Source organism: Melozone crissalis, unplaced genomic scaffold (genome assembly GCF_028551555.1).
Source record: "Melozone crissalis strain CALT ecotype California unplaced genomic scaffold, PUWL_Pcris_2 ptg000006l_1, whole genome shotgun sequence".
NCBI lineage: Eukaryota > Metazoa > Chordata > Aves > Passeriformes > Passerellidae > Melozone > Melozone crissalis.
The window spans coordinates 30036034-30061455 of NW_026535784.1; the positions used below are offsets into that span (position 1 = coordinate 30036034).

The 25422-nt window shown below is 36.2% G+C and overlaps 1 protein-coding gene across 1 annotated transcript in view; it reads left to right on the forward strand.

Annotated features, from left to right (window-relative positions):
- GPM6A (glycoprotein M6A) overlaps window positions 1–2445 on the forward strand; it is a 114535-nt gene extending 112090 nt beyond the window's left edge. Inside the window, exon 7 of the mRNA XM_054292536.1 lies at window positions 193–2445. Within this exon, the coding sequence (XP_054148511.1) occupies window positions 193–345 (153 nt within the window). The 3' untranslated portion in view covers window positions 346–2445. The remainder of the gene's footprint in view (window positions 1–192) is intronic.
- Window positions 2446–25422: the final 22977 nt, after the last annotated feature.

The following is a 25422-nucleotide window of genomic DNA, read 5'->3' on the forward strand; positions in this document are numbered from 1 at the left end:
CTACCAACTACTAGTTATAGTAACAGTAACAGCTATGAGGTGAGTAATCTGACGGTTAATGAAGCCTGAATTTGCCATCATGGTTCTGTAGTACCTAGCTCCTGCTGATGAGCACCTACAGCCTCCAAGTTTACACGTGCTCTAATCTGACTACCACTGTTGTCTCTTAACACTGTGTTACCTCTCTTACAGGTTCATTATCTCATGGTCTTGTCTGCCAACTGGGCCTATGTGAAAGATGCTTGCAGAATGCAAAAATATGAGGATATTAAATCAAAGGAAGAACAAGAGCTGCATGATATTCATTCTACTCGCTCTAAAGAGCGGCTCAATGCTTATACATAAAAGAAACCTTGTCTTACTTCCTAACATGTGAATGCTTTGTTGTTTAACTAAAGGCCATCCTACCATTTTAAAAACAATTGAAAGTGCTTCTCACAAAAGATAGTTTGGGTGACTTACATATCACCTACATACAATTCTTGGTTGTCTAGCACTTGGTTTCCTAATTAGTTCTTACTTTGTGTGACCATTCTATACCACAAAGCTCCTAAATAGCCTTTCCTGAATCCCCTTAGGCGAATTAGTTCTGATAGGTCAAGGATACTAAACTATTGTCAAATACAACTATGTGTTTGATTTTTTTAATCACTTTGTATGTGTTATGCATAACACCTTTTGCATTGTTTCTTATATGTTTTTGGAAAAAAGGTAGCTTTTTATACTTTTTAGTTTTGAGTTCAGTAACTACTTTAACTACAGGTATACTTCAAAGGGACCATTGTACATGATGTACAATATATAAAGAAAACATTCTGATGACTTTCCTTTATATATGGAAAACCTGCCAGAGGGACCCTGATCAACTTGAATGAAGGTCCTAAGAACGTTTTAAACAATCAAAGGTGCAATTTCTAAATTTGTAATAGTGGGTAAAAAAATAAAAAAAAAGCGAAAAAAGAAAAAAAAAGAAAAAAAAGAAAAAAGTGCTTCTTATCTTTGTTAACATTGTATTATTGATGTTTTTAAAGAATATTCTCTTGTTTCAAGTTCCATGGGTGATAATTCCTGTTTGTATTGTGAGCATGCAGTCCGTGGTGCTAACAATGCATGGCCACTTGCCTTTTGAAGGAATTCAATACCACGGCTACCTGTTAACGAGTTATGGTATATAGACAACTGTTAATTAAGTGATATAGCTATTCATAGTTTTCTACAGAATAATCTCTCTTTAATTCAATGATGGTTATGCTAAATTGGAGCTGTCCATGTGATGATGTAAGAAATTACTGCTTAGCTACATTTATGAAAGTAATATATCAAAAATGCAGTGACCATAGGAGTCAGATGTCTTTTTACCTGCTTTAAAAATTTAAATGGATTGCACCTGTCTGAACTGTAAAAGATATATTAAAGGAGACTTCCATAAATGTTATAGCTTGGCTTCTAGCTTTCCTACACATAATGGTTTACCTGTATTACGTTGAAGTAAGGTGAAAGACCACTACAGAGCTTATTATTTCAAAGTGTAGTAATATATTTGAACCTTTATTTTGATATTAAAGTGTTATCAGAATGATAGGTCATCTTAATTTGAAAGAATTACCTGCATCAAAAACAGAACAAAAAACCCTATTTAACAAAAGTCGGTATTATTGGACCAAATTTGGTGGTTTTTTTTTTTTTTTTTTTGCCTATTTCTAATGCTACAAGAATGCTGTAAAGTGTCTTTTAAAGTGATGTAGCCTGACAAGACATTTTTGTCAGTGTTAAAAACCTTAGGTAGTTTTGTGCACTTATTGGACCATTGTGAATTCTCTCTCAGTGTAAGTGCATTTCTAATAAAACTTCTTGAGTAAAACTCTTCTTTGTACTATTACTAGTCATGCATCATCAGTAATTTTTAACAATTCTTGTAGTAAGTAGAAGGTAATACTATAGTTACTTGTGGCATGATAATGCATTAAGTAGTATTAGTTGGTTGAGTTATTTTTCTTTTTCTTTTCTTTTGCTTGTTTTGGGGTTTTTTTTGTTGTGTTTTTGATTTGGGGTTTTGGTTTTGGTTTGGATTTTTTTTTACACTTAAGCTGTCCTACGGGGTCAACAGTTTTCTGATAATGTGCAGTACCGGTATTACAGTTCTGCAAAAAGTATTAGGAACCTCTTTTTGGACTCTATATTGTAGTGTTTCAGTTTTGTGTCTTAAAATGTTTGTGCTGATTTTTAAAACTATGTCTTTTAAACTCATGTAATGATGTTAATGCTTTTGGCTCTTCTCTGGTATTAGAGTTTGTATTTTCACAAAGAATGCTTTGTAGCAGGCATTACAATTAATCTGTTTTGTACATAAATGTGCCAACAGCTTGATGGTGGCGTTTTTGAAATGTAGAACAAAGTGCTTGCAAAATGTAATAAACACACTTGTGTACTTTGTGTTCTTGTTAATTCTTTGTGTAGTTTTTCTTTGCCTATACTGGACAGGTCACTTTAACCAGAAATGGAAGAAGCTTGTTTCTCCTACAGACCTTGCTATTGCACAGACTGCCTTAAATATGTCTCCTAATCAGCATTTAGTGTCAGAAATAATACACCTTAAGACTAAGAGAGTAAAATGTTTTCTAAGAGCAGAGTTTCATAGTCTAGGAAGTGCCAGGTAGCAGAAGCCATGCTTGCTATATTTTTAACATATCAGTCAAAAGGAAAATTGGGAAAGATTCCCATTACTACAGTGTCATTTGGAACAGCTGAGCAGGAACTGGTCTGACGGTAGTTTGAATATTGCTGAGGATACTAATACCATACCGTGGTATCAATAATACTTTGAAACCTCGGTGACAATACTACATTACTTACATGCACGTAAAGTAGTTTAAATGGCTAAGAGAGATCTATAGCTATGCCAACTAACCTGATATCACTAAGGAAATTATTTAAAATACAGTTCCATAATGTGTTTGTTTCTCAGTTAACCAGCTGTTGTGGAGCTCTTTGTGTGCTCTTGATGAGGACTTGTGTCAGGATGGCAGAAGCAGCACAAGCCAAGGGAGTAGAGGAGCTTCCCACAGCACAGCACATCAGTCATAAGTGATTCACTTCAAAGTCTGAGCATATTTGGTTTATTCCAGAGACTTCTCTGTTTGTTGACAGCCTAAGCTGGTTTTTCCTGAGTTAGGCTGCAAGGATCTTGCCTTCTATGAATGCTTCTGTGCTCAGTCTAAACTTGTGCCTATTGTACTTTTAAGAAACAAGAAAAACATTGGAGGTTAATCTGTTTGGGGCAGGTTTTTGCTGGACAAAAGGCTGCAGTTAAACAAAAAATTTCTGTTTAAGAGGCTGGAATCCTCTTAGATACTCAATTTTCCACGTTCATCACAGCTTACTATGACCCATAAAAACTACTAATAGCATGTTACAAAACAGATTCAAAATTGAGATAGACATCCTTCCCAAACCCTGTCTCCCACTCAGATCACCCCCTTTTCTTTTGCACAAGATTATTTTATCTCTCAGCAGGACTGTTTCCCTCAGCAGCAGTGTTTCTGCTTTGAGCACAAGCAGATAAAACATTGAATCAGCATGATTTAGGCAATGCACAGCAGTGCACAGCAGATGTGGGGCTCAGTGTTCACACCTTGGTAGAGAGAATGCCAATTTTTAAGCCAATACATCATACAGTTTGGTGATGTAGTTAAAACAGGAGATTATACTGAAATTATATGCCTAGTTAATACTTCAAAGTAGCTAATTATATTTTTTTCCCAGAGGACCTAAAGTAATAGGATTTCAACTATAACTGGAAATATATATATAAATGAATTTAAAATTATATATGCAACTTTTATTCCTATATTAATGCAATTATTTAAATTGTGATATGTATGCATTGATTTTAAGTACTTGTTGAACATTACCATGATTGCAACTCACCTTCAGTTGATAGTATATATTTTAAGACAGAATATATCTGTACTGTACTTCCTATAATAGTCAAAGGCAACAGTTTATAGAGTCTTTTCTGTCATTAAGATCCAGTGCATTTTTAAAATTTTCACTTCTGGGTTACCAGAAATATTTATGTAGCTGATTTTCTGAAGAGCACAGCTTAGTTTATAAAATATAAGGAATCAAACTATAGTAAATTTCATCTCAATAGGAAAGGGGGTGTTTATCTAAGCTCTCTCTTGAAAAATCCCAACATTTTATTTTCCATTTTATTGGGTTGCACAGAAACCTCACATATACTCTTAAGCAGCACATCAATTTATGTCTCAAATTTCAGCACTGCCTCCATTCTGGGTAGATGTCAATTGGAAAGAACAAGTTCAAAGCACACAGAGTCTTAGCCAGCTCTTTCTGGCCCACACAAATTCTTCTAACCTGTATTTTCTACAAGGGAGGAACTGCAACAGTTTCTGAATTTTGCGATTTTCAACTATAGTTTCTTGTTCTTTCAGGTGTCTGCAGAGGATCCCAACACATCACAGAGTTGCTTCTGTGTTTAACAGTTATTAGCAGTGATGGAGGCAGGTAAGTGTTTCTGCTGGCACACCAACAGAGATGGTGACTGGTAGAGAAGTGGATCATCTTTGGCTTGCATAGTCTAAGCATCAGCCAAATTTGCAGCTACTCTGCAGGGAGAAATTTATCTAAAAAAAAGGTTCTGCCTACAAGCTGCTGTGGACTTTTTCCTTCCCTGTGTAAAGTGGAGTTTGGTCAGATAAATGTCAGCCCGAGGGAAGATCATTTCAGCTGGTCTTTGATTTGGCACTGCTGAGCTTCCCACGTTTGAAAGGGGTGGTTGGGGGCAGGTGCACCTACTTTAGGAGTTATTAAAAAACAAAACAAAACTAAAATCCCAAGAGATTTGCATGAATATCCTATGGTTTTACATGTTGAGTTACTCAAGACAGAAATACTGTGTAGGCCAGAAAAAGAGATTATCAGAGCTAGGTTTTTCCAAGTGTCTGAATATTTTTTCTTCTCAGTTGCCCAGAAAAATTATACTTAGCATGAATCCCTTTCCTGTGGTTAATAGAGAATATTTTGGTCTCTGAGACTGTAAGTCTTGTATTTTATTAAATAGCTTTGGTCACATGTATTTCTTTGTAAGGATAAATATTAACTTTAGAACAAATCTCATGAGGAAACAAATTTATCCTCAACAAATTAATGTCCCTGTTAAAGCATGCAAATCAATTCCTGGAATTTTACAATTCAGCTAGTTTAGTTGCATGTGCAGTCACATTATGGAATAATAAACTAAATCACAGGGTTAAACACAGATCAAAAGTGTCAGGTTCATCAGCTGCCTGGTTTGAACTGACTAAGCAGATGGAAACCTTTCCCAGGAAGGCAGTGTTGGATGCCTCATATTGGCGCCTTTTTCTGAAGTATGAAACATGTTAAGCACAGATACCTCATTAAGGTGTTTAATTCATATTTCTGCTTTCCTTTCATTATTTGCTTCTCCATGACATTGCTGTTCCTTGTGCCCTGATTTGAATTGGAACTGAAGCAACATAAAACTTGCTTCTACTGAGCAGGTGACGTACCAATGCCACTGAGCAGTGGTGTACCACATGCTTGGAAACAGGGATGAGAACAGTGAAAAAGGAAGGCAGAAAAAAAGAAATAGAAGACTTTCCTTTCCTTGTAAGCCCCAGCTGCAAGGTAATGCCTGGTTTTGAGACCTGTGCCTTGTTATATACAGGTATGCCTTGCAGGACTAGGGCTTTAGGAGGAGTGAGAGATTCTAACAAAGGGCAAATGCTACTTGAAACATGGAGATTTTGGACAGTCTAAAGCCATGTTTGTCTTGAAAGGAGCAGATGGCTGAGAGAAACTTGTAAACCTTTAATTGTCACAGCAGGATCTCAGGATCTCTTCCCAGCATGAGTGACATGGTGGCAGAGCTGATGTGTCACATGTGCAACTGCATGTAGCTATGGAGGAGAACTTGTATCGCTTAAAGCAGTGCAGGGATGATGCAGAAGAGGACCTCTGCTGCAGTCATAGTCCTGGCCCCATTGCAGCAAGGTTGTTTTCACTAACACAGGAAGAAAAGTAAGGATTTGAGGGTGATCAGTCTGGAAAATCTGATTTTTGCATGTGAGACATGTCAAGTGTTTTTGCAATGTAATAATTAGTGTTAGTGTTAAATGCTTGCATTTTTCATATATTTTAAATATACACACATACATACAATACATTGTCCAATAAATTGATTTTTAATTAACTTCTGTGCTACAGTAATAATAATAAGAGCCTTAATAAAGAATAGTAAACTCAATGATTATGTGAAAATTTTCATGCAAGAAATGGCATTAATTTTACTCTACCACAGTTATCAGATACTTTGCAAATGATAAGATCATATATGGAGATAATAGCAGCTTTGACTTTTCTTCATGAGCTCATTCAGCTTGTTTTACTTCCTGATAGTAGCAGGCTTCTGGCCTTCAGAGTGGTTTTTTTTTCCCTACAGAAATGTTAAGCCTAACTCTCAGCATTTAACACATGGAAATACACGCATGAGCAGATATTTTCCCCTGCCTTTCTTCAGCAAGCTCTATACTGTTCTTTCTCTCACTGCACAACCTCCAGAGTGTATGCACAGGTGCTGTGCCTTCATGCTTGCTTTTCCCTAACCCTTTTCCCAGTGCTCCCTTCAAAATCACTGCCCCTGAGCAATCCACTGCTGGGCCTGGCTTCCTCCTTCATCTCTGCCAGCCTGCTTTGCTCCAGCTGCAAGCGGCTGAGACTGGCATTAGGGTTAATCTCACCTGGCTCGGATCAAACGGGATGCTGAGCCCAGCCAAGCCCCAGTGCCCCTTCATCCTGCTCCTCCTGGCACGTTCTCAGCCTCGTTATCCAAATGGGAGGCACCCTGTCAGGAACTATGGAGAGGATGTTCACTAGGGAGACACACCAGAGCTCCTGAAAGAAATTGCTGTCATTCTTCAGTATTCCTAACGTAAAGGGAAAACCAGGAAGTGGGGGAATATTTATATGCATCATGTTCCTGTAAATCCTAGGCAAATTTTTGGTATGCAGTACTTTTCAATTGATACTCAAGATTTATTGTTGTTCTTCTTTAAGATCAAACAAAATTGTAAATAGCAATATTAGACAAAGTAATATATATTATATAACATATATGTTAGACAAAATAATTTCCTAAATTGGGAGGGGTGTTCATCTGTGACAAAGAAGCAGATGATGAAAAAGAATACCAAATCCATTAAGCTCACAAAAAAAAAATTTAAGAGCAATAATGTGAGTTCATACCATAATTTATGAGGTATAATTAAGTGAACTGTCGGAGGTGATAATCCTAAGGAACAATGTTGATTAAAAGAAGAGATTAAAAGGATGTCCTTTTTAAAGTACAAGACCAACTAACAGTACTCAGAAATGTTTTGGCAATTTGTGTATGATGCAAAATTTTTGCAATTTGCCAATTAATACATGGATTCATATATCCATTGGTACTTAATTTTCTTAAATTATTATAGAAGGCCACGTGCATTGAAGGAGCCATTGAACTGTGAAAGTCATCTCCTCTTACCAAAGGCTTTCCTGTGTGCCATGGGGAGCAGTAAGAGTTTGTTATCTGCATTAATCTCTTTAACTGGATTAAATTCTTGAGAACAAAATCCACTCGGTTCCTGGACTAGTACATGGGCCAGATCTGTCAAACAGGTATTTATGAACAGACATGCAGACAATTTGACTATGTTCCAGAAGATTAGAGTCGAACTCTGTGTCACAGGTTTTCCCAGGAGGCTGAGAAGACTGCTCCTCTTTCTAGGGTCACAGTCCTTCTAACAGTTCCATGGTTTATTTTCTTTAATCCAATTAGAAAAAAAAAAAGATGAAAAAATTATGGAAAGCAGAATGGAAACAAATCTGTGTTTGAGCCAGCATTGTTTTGGCCACTGCTTGTGAGGTTTTCGATTGATATTAGGCAGGGGCAACATAATCTAGTGCTACATTTCAATTTGATTAAAGTTTCAGAGATTATTTTTACTTTTTCTATGTTTTCATTTTGGCACTTGCAGTCCTGACTTCATATACTTGCAGGTGGCCTAACTTAATTTCTTCTATGTAGCATGCAGAGAGAATTTTTCATTAGCATTCAATTTGTTTGGTCATTTAAAATTTGGTCATTTAAAAATTATTTTTGATTATTTTTTAATCCTTTTTTTCAATACGAATTTTTGAAAACACAATCTTTTCAGCTCTTTTTCTTTCCAGGAATTTGTTCAGACTGAGAAATCTAAGTAAAGTAACTTAAAGTACTTATCCTTTCTTTTTGAAGTGTTATAAGTTTCAAAACTCCTTAATCTCAAAGCAAATGCTTCTTCTATCGAAACAATTAAATTTAAAAAAAAGAAGGAATCAAGTACTAGTGCTGTGGTGACACTGAAATTGGGTATTATACACACTTTTTAATCCTAAATTGCATGTCAAGATGTGCTACAAATAACTGCAAGCAATCTTCCTATGAAATTCTGGCATTCAAGTTGATTTTTGATGACCAGGCCCTCTGAGGGCATGATCATACCTCTGTAATACAATTTCAGTAAACATCAGTGAAAATCTTGAAGGAGGAAGCTTTTTTTTTTTTTTTTTTTGGTGCCTGTATGACAGAGCTGAGTGTTCTATTCATAGACACAATTGTGGATAAATTGAAAGCAAGCTGATTTTCTTGCTTATTCCTCATTAAATATGATGAATCTTTACATCTTTACATTAAATATGAGGTATCTTTATACACAAATACCACCACCATCCCCCAAAACACAACACAAAGAGATCATTCACATAAGGTATTATTTTGTAGCTTTTAATGACGGTGAGGAAAATGGTTAAAGAGGATGACGACATGGTCAATCTGACACTGATAGGTGTAGAGTACTGACATCTGGCGGTAATGCTATGTAGAACAGAAGAATGCGGCTAATAAGTCCATTTGAGACGGTCTGATTTTAAATAACAGCTTTATAAGACCAATCTGGTTATTTTCTACTTCTGTATATTTAGAAATTATTCTGTAGCATAGCTTAAAAGCATTCAAACACTCTGTCTTTGTATATATATAAATATATATATTGAAATAGATTCAGCCCTTAAATATCAGTCACAATTGGGAGTGAATTAACAGCAAGTGAATAACTAAAGAGTTGCAGTGGGAAACCTGACATTTTGGCATTGCTCATTATTCTATAGGAATTTTTTTAATCTTTAGCCAGATTTTCCACCTACTTTAGAAATGGCAATAATTTTCATTGCAAGATAGTAGTGTGACTCACCACACCATCACCCCCCACTTCAAATGACACTCATAGTACAACAATTTGTTTTGCATATTTCAGGTAAAATTTATGAATATGCTATTTATGATGCTGACTTACCTTACCTGGTGGGAAAACAGGGATGCTAGCCTTTTAGAAATACTCGTCACTTTCTAGAATCAGTATTTTTAATACAGCTATTGCTTTTAATTAAAGATTAATTAATCTTTAATTTTTAATTAAACTACTGAGTGGTAAAATTAAGTAGTGACTGTTTCCAGTTATATCTAAGCCTTGTTTGGTATCAAAGTGACAAGCACAGTTCTAAGTTCCTGTGGAGTAGGGCCATGCTTGGTTCAAAAGCCATGGGATCTTGGGGCCACTCAGCCTGGTGACAACTGTGGTCAGTGGCATTGCCTCTGCAGACATGGAAGTTGCATCTCATGCTGCCTTATGTCTAGCTAGCCAAGCAGCTGTCCAAGAACAAGCTGTGTTATCACCAGAGCTTAAAACGTAGAGGGGGATAGACCAGATGATATTTACAGTAATTTTAGGGGCCTTAGGATATTGCTCCTGGTCTTCACCTACCATGCCAGAAGGAGTGTCAAACGTGACATCTCACACCTGCTGGCCCTGTCAGGGGTATCAACACCCTGAAAAATGCAAAATGCCACCAAGTTACTACAATTAGGTGTAGTTACTACAATTAGGTGAGTCTTATGTGGCTAAATCTCCAGTGTTTTGTCTGGGGCTTCTCAGCACAGGGTAGACGTCAGAACTAGCCTCGTGCTGCTGTCTCTGGCTCAACCCCCCAGTCTTGCTCCTTGGCAAGAAGACAACACAGTCAAATCCATCTGTGGATCTTTCCCATCCCAGCTGGAGGAACAGGCACATACATCACATGTGCAGCTCTTCCCTTGGTACAGCATTTCCTCTTAATATATAATTAAAATATATATATGATTTAATAAGGAAAATGGGTAGGACTAGGGCAGAGGAGAACCTTGCCACTTCACTTTCTGGTGCCTTCCTAAAGGTGACAGAATGGAAAATATTTTTTGAAAACTACTAATTCAATTCAGATATGATGTGGTTTTGTTTTGTGCTGCTTTTTTTGTTTTTTGTTTTTCCAAGTCTAGGGAATCCTTTCAGGAATGAAGTCATTATCAAAACAAGATTCTAGTAAGAGGAGAAAACCCTAAAATAAAATATTTGAACTAAATGCCTTACTAAATATGGAACTTTCTCACTTCTTTCTTAATTCAGTTTAGCCACATATAGTCCCTTCCCTGGAAGAAAATTCCAAGCTAAATAGTGTTCTTATTGAATTTGTTCTTGATATATTTGGGAATAGGAAATGTGCCTTGCCCACTGCTTAATTTTAGGAGATGCTTAAGTTTACTTGATTATAGACCGCATCTGGATGACAATAGCTGGCATAAATACACGTTGTTTTCTTGTTTGATTGAACCAGTTACTAAGATTCATTGGAGAATTTCCTCAAGAAAAATCTTCCCTGCCAAAACAAGAACCTGCTTGTATATAAATATGTATTTATCACTTCTTTTTCTCTTAAAAGTAACACATTAGGATTAACTGACTGCACAGTCAGTTAATCTCTAAATCAAGAAGAAGGCACCAGAATAAGTGACTAGGCAAATTCAAGGACAGAATATCTGTAGTAAAATTTCTGACTCAAGCAGAAACATTGGCAGTGTTTGAAAGCATGTAACCTGTCAAAGACTGACTTTGCCGTTCCCCTCTCTCATCTGACAAATGTGAAATATCCTCCTGGATGTATCTCATTATTTCTGCAGTATCTGCAGTCTGGAAAGAGTCCTGGAACTTGGCTTCTGACACTAAATACAGGAAAAAGAACTGTCAGCATGTTGTCTTGCAATACACTTATCTGATTTTGGTGCACTTATTTTATTTGATGCTCTACGTTTTCATATCACTGATATTCACATATCAGTACTTGTGCTTGTGGTGACAGTGTTTTTCCTTAGCTGCCACACAACCAGGTGTGGTATCATCCTGGTATCTGTGTGTGCCTGCCCCAGAGCCAGTGCTGAGAGAGGAGAGCAAACTGTTCCAGGGAGCTGGTGCAGGGAATGGAATGGAAGGACATGCAAAGCAATTGGTGGGGAAATGGACAAATGGGTATTGCTAATGGGGCTGAGAGGATGGGATAAAAGAAATGATAAATTTGTGACAGAGTAACAGCAGAAAAGGGAGTGAATCAGAACGTGATGCCATGTAGCAGGGAACCCTGAGAGTAGAAACAGCTGGGATGGGTCACACCTTAAGCACAGGACAGGATGGGAAAACCACTGAGGCATGGAGATAATTTCCAATCTGATATGAGACTACAGCAGAGATCTGAATGAGCAAGAAAGAATTTGAAAAGAAACAACACTCACATATGCATATTGGTATGAGAGAAATAAGTCAATTTAGCAGTCTTTGGAGGTCGTGGACATGTGTCCAGAGAGAAAGTAGTTCTGCACAACCTACAAACTCAGCAGGACTTTGAAATAATAATAAAAAAGAATAAGAAATTTAAAAAATGCAGCTGGTAAGAGACATATATATAGAATACCTCTTGACAGTCACACATCTGAGAACATCTACAATAAGACTGAAATATAGAGGGAAAAGAAAGATGAAAGATCTTCCTCTGTAAGTACATAACTTGGCCATGACTCAGTCACTGAGACTGAGCAAGAAGATCCCATGAGACCAGAGAAGAGAATGAAATAAAGGTATTTTTGAATTTATTTGGGACGTCAAAACTATAGCAAGTAACAAAAGGATTTCAAATATCTGATGGGATTTCTCTGGCATGTTTTTGTAAAGTTGTGTAGAGTATTAAAAATGTATATAATATACATAGCAAAAAATAAAATGAATATTCCCAAAGATAATTTCTGTTCAAAAAAAATGTTAATTTCCTGACGTATTTTATACTGCTGTTTACCCTATCTTCTGTAGTTTGATTTCCTACTCCACAATTTTGGAAATGGAAAATATCATACTATATTATGACTGAGTCATCATAGATCCAAAATATTCTTAATGTATCTCTGAAACGAACTAAGAGATTTCTATCTCATTATTAGGCTGGCACCACCGCCTTGGAACTATTTTTGGGTTTCTATATTAGAAGGATAACAATAGTAATTAAAAAGGATAAACTTAACAAAACCAATGAAATTAAGTGTAGTGCAAATCTTTGCATTCATGCACAGAACAAAAGATTCTGTCATATTTCTAGACCAATATATCATTTAAGGAAAATTAATTTTCCTACACTGCTGTACAACCAGGAGGAAACTAATGGTCACCAAAGAAGCAGAAGATTCTCTAGTTTAAAGTAAGAATGTATGCACAATGAACCTCCTAGACCCATACTTAGAGTTTCTCTGAAATGATGTGAAAGACAAGGTAATACGAATAGCCATCAAAATGCCGGCCATCTGCAATCAAGTGTAGACACATGAAGCAAAGCTTGCCAAAATTGATCCCCACTGAAGGAAAAACACAAAAGAAGGACATCCAAACACGCTGGAATGGAGATAAAATAAAATGAAATGCAATATGAGAAGAAAAAAACAAAATTTGGGAAATTCCGTCATTAAAAGAAAATGAATACGGATAATATCAGGGGCAGGAAAAAACAACTAAACACGCCAAAAATAAGCTCAAAGATGTAGCAAAAGCAGGGGAAAAAGTCAAGGAGGAAGACAAAACTTGGATGGGAAAATATGAGGGACATGGCATAGATAGTTAAAAAAAAAAAAAGGAAAAAAATCTTTCCCAAAGTCAAAGCCATCAAAATGCAGGCAGGCCATATGCCATCAAGTGCAGGCACAAGCAGAAAAGCTTGCCAAAATTGATCCCCACTGAAGGCCAAAACAGAAAAGAAAGGCTTACAAGCACACTGGAATGGAGATACCATCAAAGAAATTGCAATTGGAGGAGAAAAATGAAAATTACGGAAATTTAGTTACTATAAGAAAATGGCCCGGGATTATATCCGGTGCAGTGCAAAGGACCAAAATATGCCAAAACAAAACTCACAGATGTTGCAAAAGCAGGGGAAAAAGTCAAAGAGGAAGACAAAACTTGGAGGGGAAGATATGAGAGACATGGCATAGATACTTAAAAAAAAAAAAGAAAAAAATCTTTCCCAAAGTCAAAGGCATCAGAATGCAGGCAGGCCATACGCCATCAAGTGCAGGCACATGCAGCAAAGCTTGCATAAATTGATCCCCACTGAAAGCCAAAACAGAAAAGAAGGACTTACAAACACACTGGAATGGAGATACCATTATAGGAAATGCAATTGGAGGAGAAAAAAAGAAAATTTAAGAAATTTAGTGACTGTAGGAAAATGGCCTGGGATTTTGTGGGGTGCAGTGCAAAAGACCAAAATATGCCAAAACTAAGCTCACGGATGTTGCAAAAGCTGGGAAAAAAGTCAAGGAGGAAGACACAACTTAGAGGGGAAGATATGAGGGACATGGCATGGATACTTAAAAAAAAAAAAAGAAAAAAGTCTTCTAATAAGTACTCCTTTTTAACATAGTAATTGCAATTTTCCTTATCAGCCTGTTTTTTTCCTTTTTTTCGCGAGGCAGGTATTTTCTGCTGTTTTAGCTCTCTGTGGAGGTTTTACTTTCATTCAGAGTTGCGAATTTCTTTAAAAGCTGGCGGTGCCTCTCCTCTGCCTCCTTATAGATCAGGATACACATACAGCCCTTCATGTTGGCTACAGTTATCTCTTAGTTTCCCTCTGCCCATTACCATCTTCGTTTCTGTGTAGCTTTTCAGCTTTCAGAAATGCATTTTTCAGTCTATGTTTGTTTAGCAACAACCAGAAAAATGAATTCCAAGCAGCACAAATATTGCATACACAGCAAATGAAATTATGACAGATTGCCAAGTGTCTTGCAAGTGTTTCTGGCCTATTCTATTCAGATTACCTGGAGCATACAAAAATAGGCATAGAGAAGTGATAACCAGAAATTAGAGAAATTCAGAAATATTTTTTTCTCCATGTGTGGAAATTGAATTGTTTAAATTCCAAAAATTAAAAAAAACCCCAAAAATTCACTTATCCTTTCATATTTTCATTGTATTCTGTTTCAGAATTTCTGAAATTGTATATTTTATTCAGTCATCAAACTGTTTTGCCTTTCCTCACTTGAATGGAACTTGAAGTCACCAGTATCTCTTTGCAGGATTGGCACCATGCAGTGCAGATTTGTCTGTCATTTGGTTGTTCCATAACATGGATTTTCACAAAGCTCTCAGAGCATTCAGGGGCTTCATTGAGGAGATTAGGAATGCTGACATTGTATCTTGTCTATTCTCAGAGAAATAGTTTAATGGCTTAGAATTCTAAAAATAATTTGAAATTTAACCGGCCAGATAGCTTTGGGGTAGGTAAAACTAAACCAAACCAAAGTACTTTATTTCACGTTCAATCAAAAATATTTTGGCAACACTATCCCAAATAGCAGTTTGGATTAGAGGAAACTGTTTTCATGAGAGGAGTTGGTTCTGTAGAAAATAACTTGTCCCGTACTGTGTTCATGCTTTGCAAGACCTAGTTGTTTTTTTTTCCCTAAAGTCTATATCCATATCCCTTGCTGCCACCTGCTGTTGTCACACAGAATGGCTGGAATAGTTACTCATAGGATTTTGTAGGTTTTGTAATATTATACTTTGTAAACAAGGAGAAAATACTCAGTATCTGATGTAGTGTTTAAGCAAGAATTGGGTAGCTTTTTTGTGAGATTGAAAAAGAATACCAAACCCAAGTGACCAAACCTTCAGACCAATTTAACAGCCATATAAAAATAGCAATAATACACAATCTATGTTGTCCTTTTATTGTGTAAATACTCAAATGAATAAAGAAACAAGTGTGGGATTAGATGTTATGCCAGAATGTCAGCTGGAGGTCTATTTAGGTCTCTGTTCTACATAGCTGCCACTCCCAAAATCTCTTGCTGACATACTCACGTAAAAACCTCTACATAGCTGTTACTAGGAAAAAAAAAAAAAAAAAAAAAAAGTAAAAGGCAGCTGTCAGAATCTTGCTTTAGTCAGAGTGAGGATGGCATACATCCTCAGTAAAGAGATGAAAGCAGGAAGCAGGGATTTCTCTCTCTCTCTACCAGGATATCAAAAGGCTGAAAATGTCTTATAGGGTGATTGAAAAATTTGTAGCTGAGGAATAAAAAGCAAGAGGTCTTTAAATATGTAAAACAGAAATGAGTCGAATAGGAATACCTCCAGACCACTGGTCCTGATGATTATATGCAGTTTCTTTCAATTTTTTTACAGATTTAGGTATATGAAATATGTCTTTAGAAATCTGTTGAAGAAAAAGATAAAATAAAACTTAGGTGATCAATGTTATATAATGATAAAAAATAATTAAAAATTATCGATATTGTGATGCATCAGAAAAGCATTACAAGCCTAAGCTCCAAGGTTTTTCTATCCTCTGCCACCAGCACATGATGGCAGAGGATAGAAAAACCTTGGAGCTTAGGTTTGTAATGTACACACAACACTGATGCTTTGTCGAGCTCATAGCAGTGCACCAATGAAATACTTGTTTTCTATTCCTGAAGACATAACCACAGTGTCCCATAGGAAGCCATTTCATGTGTTTTGCCCTTAAGATTGCATTCTGTAAGGCGCAAGGTGAGCTTAAGCACCAAATATCTGGTTGTTCATTTTGCTTAACTGCTAATTCAGTTTGTCAAATGATACATTTTCAGACAATGCCAAGGCTTGTTTCTGTGGGATGTTGTGCACTAGGCAAAATGGATGAGACTGTGCCCGGTTTTGTCGGTAAAAAGCAAAAAAAAAAATTTGTAAAGAAAAAAATTAAAAACTTATGAAGTCCCTGACCAGTCCCTCAGGACTTTTGCTAGTTATTTCTTCATAGTTTCATATAAAATCTATAACACTCATCCTCAATTTCCCATGTAAAAATATTCTGATTGATTGCAATATTAATAATTGCCTTCCTTTTATGTCTTTCGCTCTGAAGTTTAAATAAATAAAAAAATTAACAATTATGCTATATCTGTAAAGATACCATATCCAGGCTGGAGGAGAGGCACAGCCCAGAGCTGGACAGCACAGAGGTGGCCAGTCTGCACTGCTTGAGCTCATATTGAGATAAAGGTCCCTTGCATTGCTCTATTTGTTTGTGTGTTTACATAATCTTCCTTTTGTTAGCATTTATGGTGTCAGCAATTTGTGTTCTGTGTTTTTGAAAGGTTTGACATTCTTCCATTATGATACAGCTTGGAGCACGATGTTTAAAACCTACTGGAAGACTTTATACAAGAGGTAAAACACTGTTTCTCACTAAAGTTAGAAAAAACCCCAACTTTTAAAGTTTTTTTAATTTGCCTGTAAAGAATAGCAGAAAGAAACATATTGGTTACAAAAAAATTAAGACCACTATTTCAGTCTGTGTTGGTTTTGTTGAATTTTGTTTTTTACATGACTAATAAAATTGCCCTACTTTTGTGGACTTGTAAATGAGCAATACCCTATTTACTATAGATATTGGATTTTAAACTTCACTAAAGGAAGACTGGAAAAAATATGAATTAAAATATAGAATTTTTTAGCTATAAATTAATGGGAAACCTCTTTCTCTCATTTTTATGCTGAATGTTTTTCTTCTGTCCCACATCAAAAATAAGTTTTACCAAGAGAAAGAGGGTAAAATCCTTCAAGATAAAGAATTCAAGAAAAATAATTATTTCTTTTCTGAACATATTGAACACAGGCAGAGTGGACAGAGCTCCTGCAAAACCGTGATTTTGTTGTTATACTAACTGAAAATAAGTGCTTCAATAGGACAGGACTGCCTTGTGTAAAATCTTTGCTGAGACACTGTGTGAGGGAACTTTGTACAGTTCAAGGAGTTGATTCTAGCAAAAAAAAATGCATGGAAATATTCCAAAGACCAGGTAAATGGAAAAGAGGCCATGAAGGCGCTGGCATATTCAGACAAGGAAATCAAGGTTGATGGGTTTTGGTTCTTGCCCTTAACAGAAAACATGAATGATAGTGAACAACTCTGGTGAAGGGCAAACAATTACACAGTCAGTTAGTTAAAACTAGTAAAAGAACAAATAAGCAAAAACTAAACAGCTGGAGGTTAGGCTGGAAATTTAAAAAAACAAGTTCCTAGCCTTTAATGTAAATCTTTTGTGTAACAACCTTCTAATGGGAAAATAGAAAGGGAGAAGAAATAATATCTTTTTAAACAGAACTTAACAGTGATCTTGAAATTATTCTATTCTTTTCTTTTAAATATTAGCAGAGAACCAAATGCAGTGATGCCAGGGATCACTTTACATCTTCATTTCTGCATTTCTCCAGCCTATTATATGGAAGAAGATAATATATTTTCTCTTCCAGAAGAGAACAGGGAGAATAGGATTTACAGTGGAGCTGCCATCTAAAGAAGTTTTACACTGTAAGTCTCAACCCCAGATCAAGGTAAGAATTAAGATTTTAATTTTTTAATTTATATTATTTGTCCACGTTCCCAGTTTCTTTTTGTATAAGTGAATTATTCAGTGCTTCAGTAAACTGTTTGTAGAATAGATGGGATTAATGCTCAGACATATAGCTGTGTCCTACAACATGAATCCGTCTTAGTTCACCTCTTATTATCTGTGTTTCAGATTTAAGTTTGGAATTACCAGTCTTTGGAGCAAAGACTGAATGTGATCTCCTCCCTTTCCCTCACATCCTCTCTCCTGGTGTTTCTGATAAACAGATTCAGCTCAAGTTTGCCTAATTGAAAATCTCATTTTGGAGCTATAAAACTCCATGGCAAGGTGAATGCAAGAGGATCTCTATGGATACACTGCATATTTCAGCTGCATTCCTAGAATCATTCAAATCACACCCACAAATTTATTTTTCAACTAACGAATAACATGTGCAGAAAATTTCCACAAGGTGGGGATAAAGGGATGTTTCATATCAAGGAGTTTGCTTTTACAAGGTTCAGTTTATAGTTTGCACACCTGTATGAAGTCTATGGAAGAAAAATTTCTTCTTACAAATCAGGGATTCTAACAAAATATTCATGAGAGCACAGTAACTTTCCACTGAGTGTTGTAGGATAAAATGTAGGCTTGTATAAATAACTTGAACAGTATAATCATAAGGGTTATTTAGCAGTGGCCCTGAGAGGGTTCAATTCAATATTTTTCACTTTGTTTGATTTAAAATTATCAAACTTATTTCATTTGCCTAATGTTTTGTTATCCAGCATTGAAGAGTCAACCTTCTAGTTTTATAATTATGGAAAAATATGGGGGTTTATAAAAACCTCATCTTATAATGCTAAATCCAAATAATGGTTGTTGAAGCACAATACAAGAAAAAATTAAAACAAAAAATTTTAATACATGTAAATCAGATATGAAGAAATTATGAACTAAGTATAATTAGAATAAAAGATTTTACATATTCAGAGTATTAACAAGTTTTTCACTAGAAGGTTTTACATAGTTTGACTAATCCTCAGTTCAGCAGAGACAAAAATTATTTCAGAACTCACCCACTTGTTTGTCTGAAAGATTTTAAAGGCTTTTGTAGTTAAGGAGGAAGTTAATCAATGGGTTTAAGAGCCACAGGAAACAGAAATTTCATGGGTTTACTAATCACCCATTCTAATTTAACTGTGTTGTGTTACACACAATTAGAAATAGAAGAAATACTGCATATGATGATTTAAATCAAGAGGAATGGGCCAAAATCAAATCAAGAAGAGACTTAAATGCATTTACCTATCTGTTTTCAAATTGAATGCACAAGTTTCCAGTTTAAATTAATTATACACAACTGCGACAGGTTATTTCACAGCCCAATACTTTCTGAACAGATCTCTTAGATATTCTACACAGGAAGAGTTTAATGTTTTAATGCCAAACTTGCATTTTTGAAGAGACTTGACTCACAGGATTTACATTTAGGAGCATGACTGGGTAAGTTATTGAAACTATTAACACTGTTGTGCTTGAGCACAACGGTTACAAAATACATTTGGACCACACTGCAAATGTCATCCCCATGGCTCATGTCAGTGTGTCCACTCTCACAATGTGGTCTTAGCAGTGTCTGACACAGGCAACTGTGCTCTTTATGTCCTTACAACCCCAGGGCTCCTATTTTGCACGAGGATGACAGACCGGGAAGGAAGTGTAAGGTCTGGTGCATGTGCTGGTGACCCATTATGTGACAAAAATTTATAGGCTGTGAATCCTAGACCAGTGACTCTTACTCTATTCTTCCTGCATCTATTAATTGCACACTGTCTCTTTATCATAACATTTCTATTGGTTTTATTATATTATCTGGTTGCTAGGGTCATACTCCAGTCATGAACCAGCACCATATGTTTAGGTCAGGCTGTATAGATTGATATGTTGCATTTGTTTTTCTATTCTTTTTCCTACAACACTGCGTACTTTTCATGATTTTTAAGCCCACAAACATATTTTTCAATATTCTTTTCTGAAGTTGCTCATAAATTACCTGTTCAAGCTTGGATCCATAATGCGGTTTTAGCAATTAGCATTCATATTTTTCAGGACAGTGTATCATTGCTCTGTCTTATACATTTGATTTTAAAAGTGTTGCTCTTTATCTTCTGAATCACGGTTTGTACCAGCCAATTCTATTACTAAACAGATACATCACTATACAACTTCTGTAACTCTTCTCATGATGGAAGTTCTTTGTAAATGGCAGAATACTTTTTTTATCACTAAGACAAACACATTAATTGAAGCTATTTAATTGCATACCTTCCTTAATAACTCTTTTATTAGCTGCTAGCAACTCCATTCATACTCTTGGGTCATTAACTTTGATGCAGCAGGCAAGTGCAATTTTGTTGTAATCAAGAAAGTAATAAAAGGTACCTTGTGCACCACAGGACAGTTTACGATAGCAATAAAGCCTAATGAATTCTATTATTCACTCACTCCTATTAAAGATTGAGTTTAGGTTCTGATATCAAATATCTGGGGAGTGAAGCAGATAACAGAGGGACCATTCTGTCCTAATATGAAATTTATAGTTTGCACTTGAGAAATTAAAATGAAGCAATAGAACACAAGTGGATTCCCATGGGTATTTCTTTGAGAACAATATACGGTGTCTCAAATGGAACCTATTCTTTGACAGGATTGTGAGTCAGCAAGATAAACCTCAGCTAGATTTTACCTTGCCTTTTTTTACAGGACAAGACACCACTGCTGGGGAAAAGTCCAAAAAGTATTTGTTGGACTTATCCAAGCTGAGCTGACAGCTTTTCTCTGTGTTTCCCTGTTTTCTCTGTGTGTGCATTAACCATTGGCATTTGACTTGGGACAAATTCCCTTACCACAAGAAAGGGAAAGCTATGGAGCCCTCCTTTCCCATAAAATTTGCACCAAGCTATGTCTTATAACAGTTATTTTGGAAGTTTTTGTCCTGAATAACATTCCAGAAAATGGTTAGTGTAATAAAGCATGGTGAGACCTGATTAGAACCTGAATTAGAATAAATAGAAACATGACTGTTCTTTCAAGGACTTGTCAATTTTTAGGTTGGAGAGAGCCTTTGAATTCTAGAATACAGGAAATTCTAAAATTACTGCAGCATCCACAGGCTCCTGTGGAGGCTGCAGTAATTTTAGAAATCTCTTAGAAATATGTGTGGTTTGTAAAAAGCATTTTCAGGGATTGGGGAACAAACTGAGTTGGCTTGAAGCTGTGTTCTGTAATCTCAAGAATGTGCATTTTTTAAATTTAACTGAAATTTAAAAAATAAAAAATCATCTTCAACAGACACATGCCAAAAATGGGCTGTACCTCCTCAGGTATAGCAGGGGATAGCATCACACCTAGGCATCTGATACTCATATTCTTAGCTACACTCTTGACTACATTCAAAACATAGCACACGGAAAATGCATTACACTGTAAGAAGATGTACAAACGGCCTGGTGATGAGGAAAGTCCCATGTTTTCTCTATTCCCCTTTCCCCCACTTTTTGGAAGAGTTGTACCCAAGTGCAGTTTACCTTGGTGTTTGCATACATGGTGTTACTCCTCTTCTTTCACAGTAAAAATAACCCAATTTCATACTGTTTCCTTCCTTCTCAATGCTGTTTTTCATGATTGCAGGGGTAACTCAAATCATGCCTTCATCTAAATCTTGCTTCTAGCCTTCACCACCTCACCAGCACAATACTCCCTGGATCCTATTCTGGTTTCCTGAGGGGGAATGCAAGCCCAGAACTGCCTGCACTCTTTTATCAAACCTTGTGAGTAGCTTGGATGAGAAAGTCAAGAGCTTCTAATGAGTTGATTGATGTTAACTGACAGTCAGCTGACAATGGCAGTCTATTGTCCAGCAAAACAAAACAATATATGAACAATTACTGTAACACAAGACCTCTCTGTGGCTCATGGATGAAAAGAGGGTGGCTGCGTGGGCTAGTTTGAAATCCCTTCATAAGGCTGTTCAGCAAAAGGTGTCCTTTTTATGCCTAATCAGGTAATTCCAAATAAACTCTTTTTTGTATGTTGGTGCATATTGGATCAGTGTCCTTAGGGAATGAAGGTGCAACCCTGCTCCTTTCCTGAATTTCAAAGTGCCTGAGGCAGCTGGATTCACACCCCTGCCAGAAGAGTGGCACCTTCTGGCACATGGCTTAGTGAAGATTGCCAGCAGATGTCTAAGACATCTCCAAAGGCAGAATTAGACAAATTTTACTCTATTTTAATTTTAGTTGGGATGTGACTTTAGGTAAATGAGCAAAAAATACTGCAGCTATAATTTGGTAAAAAACAGATATGAATTATTTATTAACTCTGGAGCTAATAAATTTTTTGCAGAAATATAAAGAATGGAGAAACTTGAGGTAACTAAAGTCAGCAGCACTGAGATTTTTTTTTTTTTGCTCAGGGGAAATAATGTCAAAGGTTGTCTAGAAAGACTGTAAAATCTCCATCCTCAGACTGAGAATGGGGCAACCTCCTTCGATTTGACTTTATTTGAACTGGAACTTGAAACTGGGAGACCTCCAGAGGTCTCTTCCAACATATTGGATTCTGTTTGTAGGATTTGTGTCTATCTGATGACATTGCTGCATATGCTACTGATCAGCTCAAAATTAGCAGCTAATACAAATGGGATTATTAATAACAAATACATGCAGGGGTTTTTTTGCCTAAGGTTTTCAAGCCTATACTTTTCAGTTTAAAGCTCACCAGCAGGCAATGCAATACTGTTGAAAACAGCAAGTAATTCTGAACACTGGTAATTTCTAGTCCATCAACTGCATACCAGCAATGTTTGAAAAACTTGAATTCCCTATCAAAAATAGGTGTTCAATGCCATGTTAGAGCTAGAACCTGGGTCTCAAAACAGGTTTTTAGAGAAGTTTACCTAGAGAGTTCACCATTATTTCCACTCTTTCCCCCTCCTTTAGGTAGTAGGCATATTTAGCCACCCTCACTGACTGTAGTTGAGGGAGCAGTGTTCTCATGCCTCCTCTTCTTTTTACTGTTCCCTGCTGTACTGCCGCCTTCCATCAGCCTCCTTTTGCCAAAATCCTTTTGCTGCCACATCCTTCACCTCATGCTTCTGTTAATTATTAATGCAAGTGATGATTCTCTTTTAAGTCTGATATTGATTCCCTTGAGTGAGAGTGTCCATCCTTTGCCAAATCTGAGCACCCCAGCTCATGTCCATCTTGCCAGCTCCTCTCCTTCCCTGAATTTTGCATTGCACTGCTGGAAAGGATATAATACTTTTCCTCCTCAGCCAAATGATGACTTTTCTGTGAGCCCAGATTTTGTGGTTTGCACAGCCCTTACTTCAGCCAAAACCCTGTATGAAACTATCTGTGTGCATTGAAGAGCAATAAGTAAGCATTTAATCAGATTTGCCATACATTGTTCAGGGAAATCAAGCACTTCTGTGCTAATTATAGGTTTAATAAAGGATGGGCAGTGATAATTTTCCGAAATTCCTTGACAGTCCTCCCTGAACATACATGCTCACAAATATATAGATATATGTGTGTGTGTGTGTGTGTGTGTGTGTGTGTGTGCATATGTATACGTGTATATTTATAATACACTACAACCTGGTTCAGAGGAAAAGGGCTCTGCATTACCTTTATGAAATTGTCTTTCAAAAGTAAGAGAAAAAAGTTAAAATAAATTTGAAATCTACTAATACTCCAAATTTTGCTGCTTAAAATTCTGCAGTGAACCATGAAGACATTTATATTATTGTAATTCTTGTGAAGGGATATTGATCTGCAAAATGTGAAGTTAGAAAGTTGCTGTTCTATCCAAAAGTAGACAACTGCCATGCAAATCTTTAAATATGATCTGAGGAAATATTAAAATGAACATTTGCAATGAATCCTCAACTTTTATCAGGAATCTTCAGTGAAGAGGCTATGAGCTAGCAAAGAACAGGAAAACACATGCCCACTGTCCTTTTCTCAAATTATTAGAAAATGAATATCTAAAGAAAGAAAACCCAAGACTGTCACTGAGAGAGTTTGCTTGAAATTAAGAAACCACTGAAGAAATATTTAGGGAAACAAAATTGTTTGTCACGGAAATCTGTAGACAAATAACATAAAAATCACGGTTGCATAAAATTTGTTACATAACTTTAGGTAAACATGGATATCCCAAGATGTTTATTGCAATTCATACTTGCAGAAAGGGAAGCAAATGAGAATGGATGTCTGTTCAAATATTTGAGGACTGCTCCTGAAAAAAAGGTGCAGCTGGCTAACCAAGGTAATGGCCACTCAGGTAAGGAAAAAAACAACAAAAAAACAACTAAACCAGAACTCTTTGAAGTTTGGGCTTCAAGGATTTATTTTGGACCTGATTTAGTAAATCACTCTCTTGGGTTTGGTTTCCTTCCTCCTAATGTTGCAGATTTAAACTCATCTACCACATTTTGATAGCCTGAAGGCTTTCACTTGTTACTTACACAGTGTAGTGTAGCCACTTCCACAGATTTTTTTATATCAAAAGTTAATCAGTTTATTTTCCACTGACAGAAAAATGGAGCAACTGGAATGATTACTCAGGACTTAGAAAAACCAGGCACTGCTGTCACAGGCAGATGTCTTATGCAGGTTCTTCACCAAGGATAACTTTTCTCTTAATGCGTAAAAGATTCTTGAAAGTCATTAGACTTGTTTGTTTTATTAATCATTGAGTCATCAACTCAGAGTAGCCACAAGATGTCATTGTGGGCCTACTAAGATAAGCACTGTTGGACTTGAAAAAAACCCATGTTGTTAGTTACTGATATTCATTCTTGAACACAGAAATGCTATCCAGACAGTGACAAATGGTTTTAGCATTATAACAAGGAGTATCTCTGCTGTCACTATATAGAGTTGCTTTATGCTTTTTGGACAAATATTTTGTAACAGCTAACAATCCTTGAGATCTCAGTTTTCTTGTATAACACCATTATAATCTGGTAATGAGACAGAAGAAATAGAAAACATGCTAATCAAAGATGTAGCTGTAAGGCACTTAATAAAATCTTACAGTTAGAATGAAAATATCTGAACATTTTTATTGTGATACAACAGAAATTAGCCATTGGATGTTTTTAGCAAATTTTCCCTTTACATATTTTAGGAGTCTAGAGAAAAAAAATAATTTGTATTTATGTTATTGTTTTCCCTTTTTTTTTGCTGCATCCACATCGAAATTCATCAACTGAAAGTTTTTACCTCAGAGGGAGCACACAGGAGCCTTAGAACTAAATTATTTTTATATTTTGGGCTAGACAATAAGGATCTGTAAACCTATCCATATACAAGAGGTAACAGAATCAAAATGAAGGCATCAGCAGACAGTAATGATTTTATGGAAAGTTATTCAGTAAAAATATCTGAGAAAAGGAGGAGGAATAAGAAAATAAGAACCTCAAAGGGACTATTGTTGTGGTAGGAATTATTGTTGGTAGGATGATGAGACACGGATGTGGGATGGTGGCAGACACCCATGTTTCACCTGCT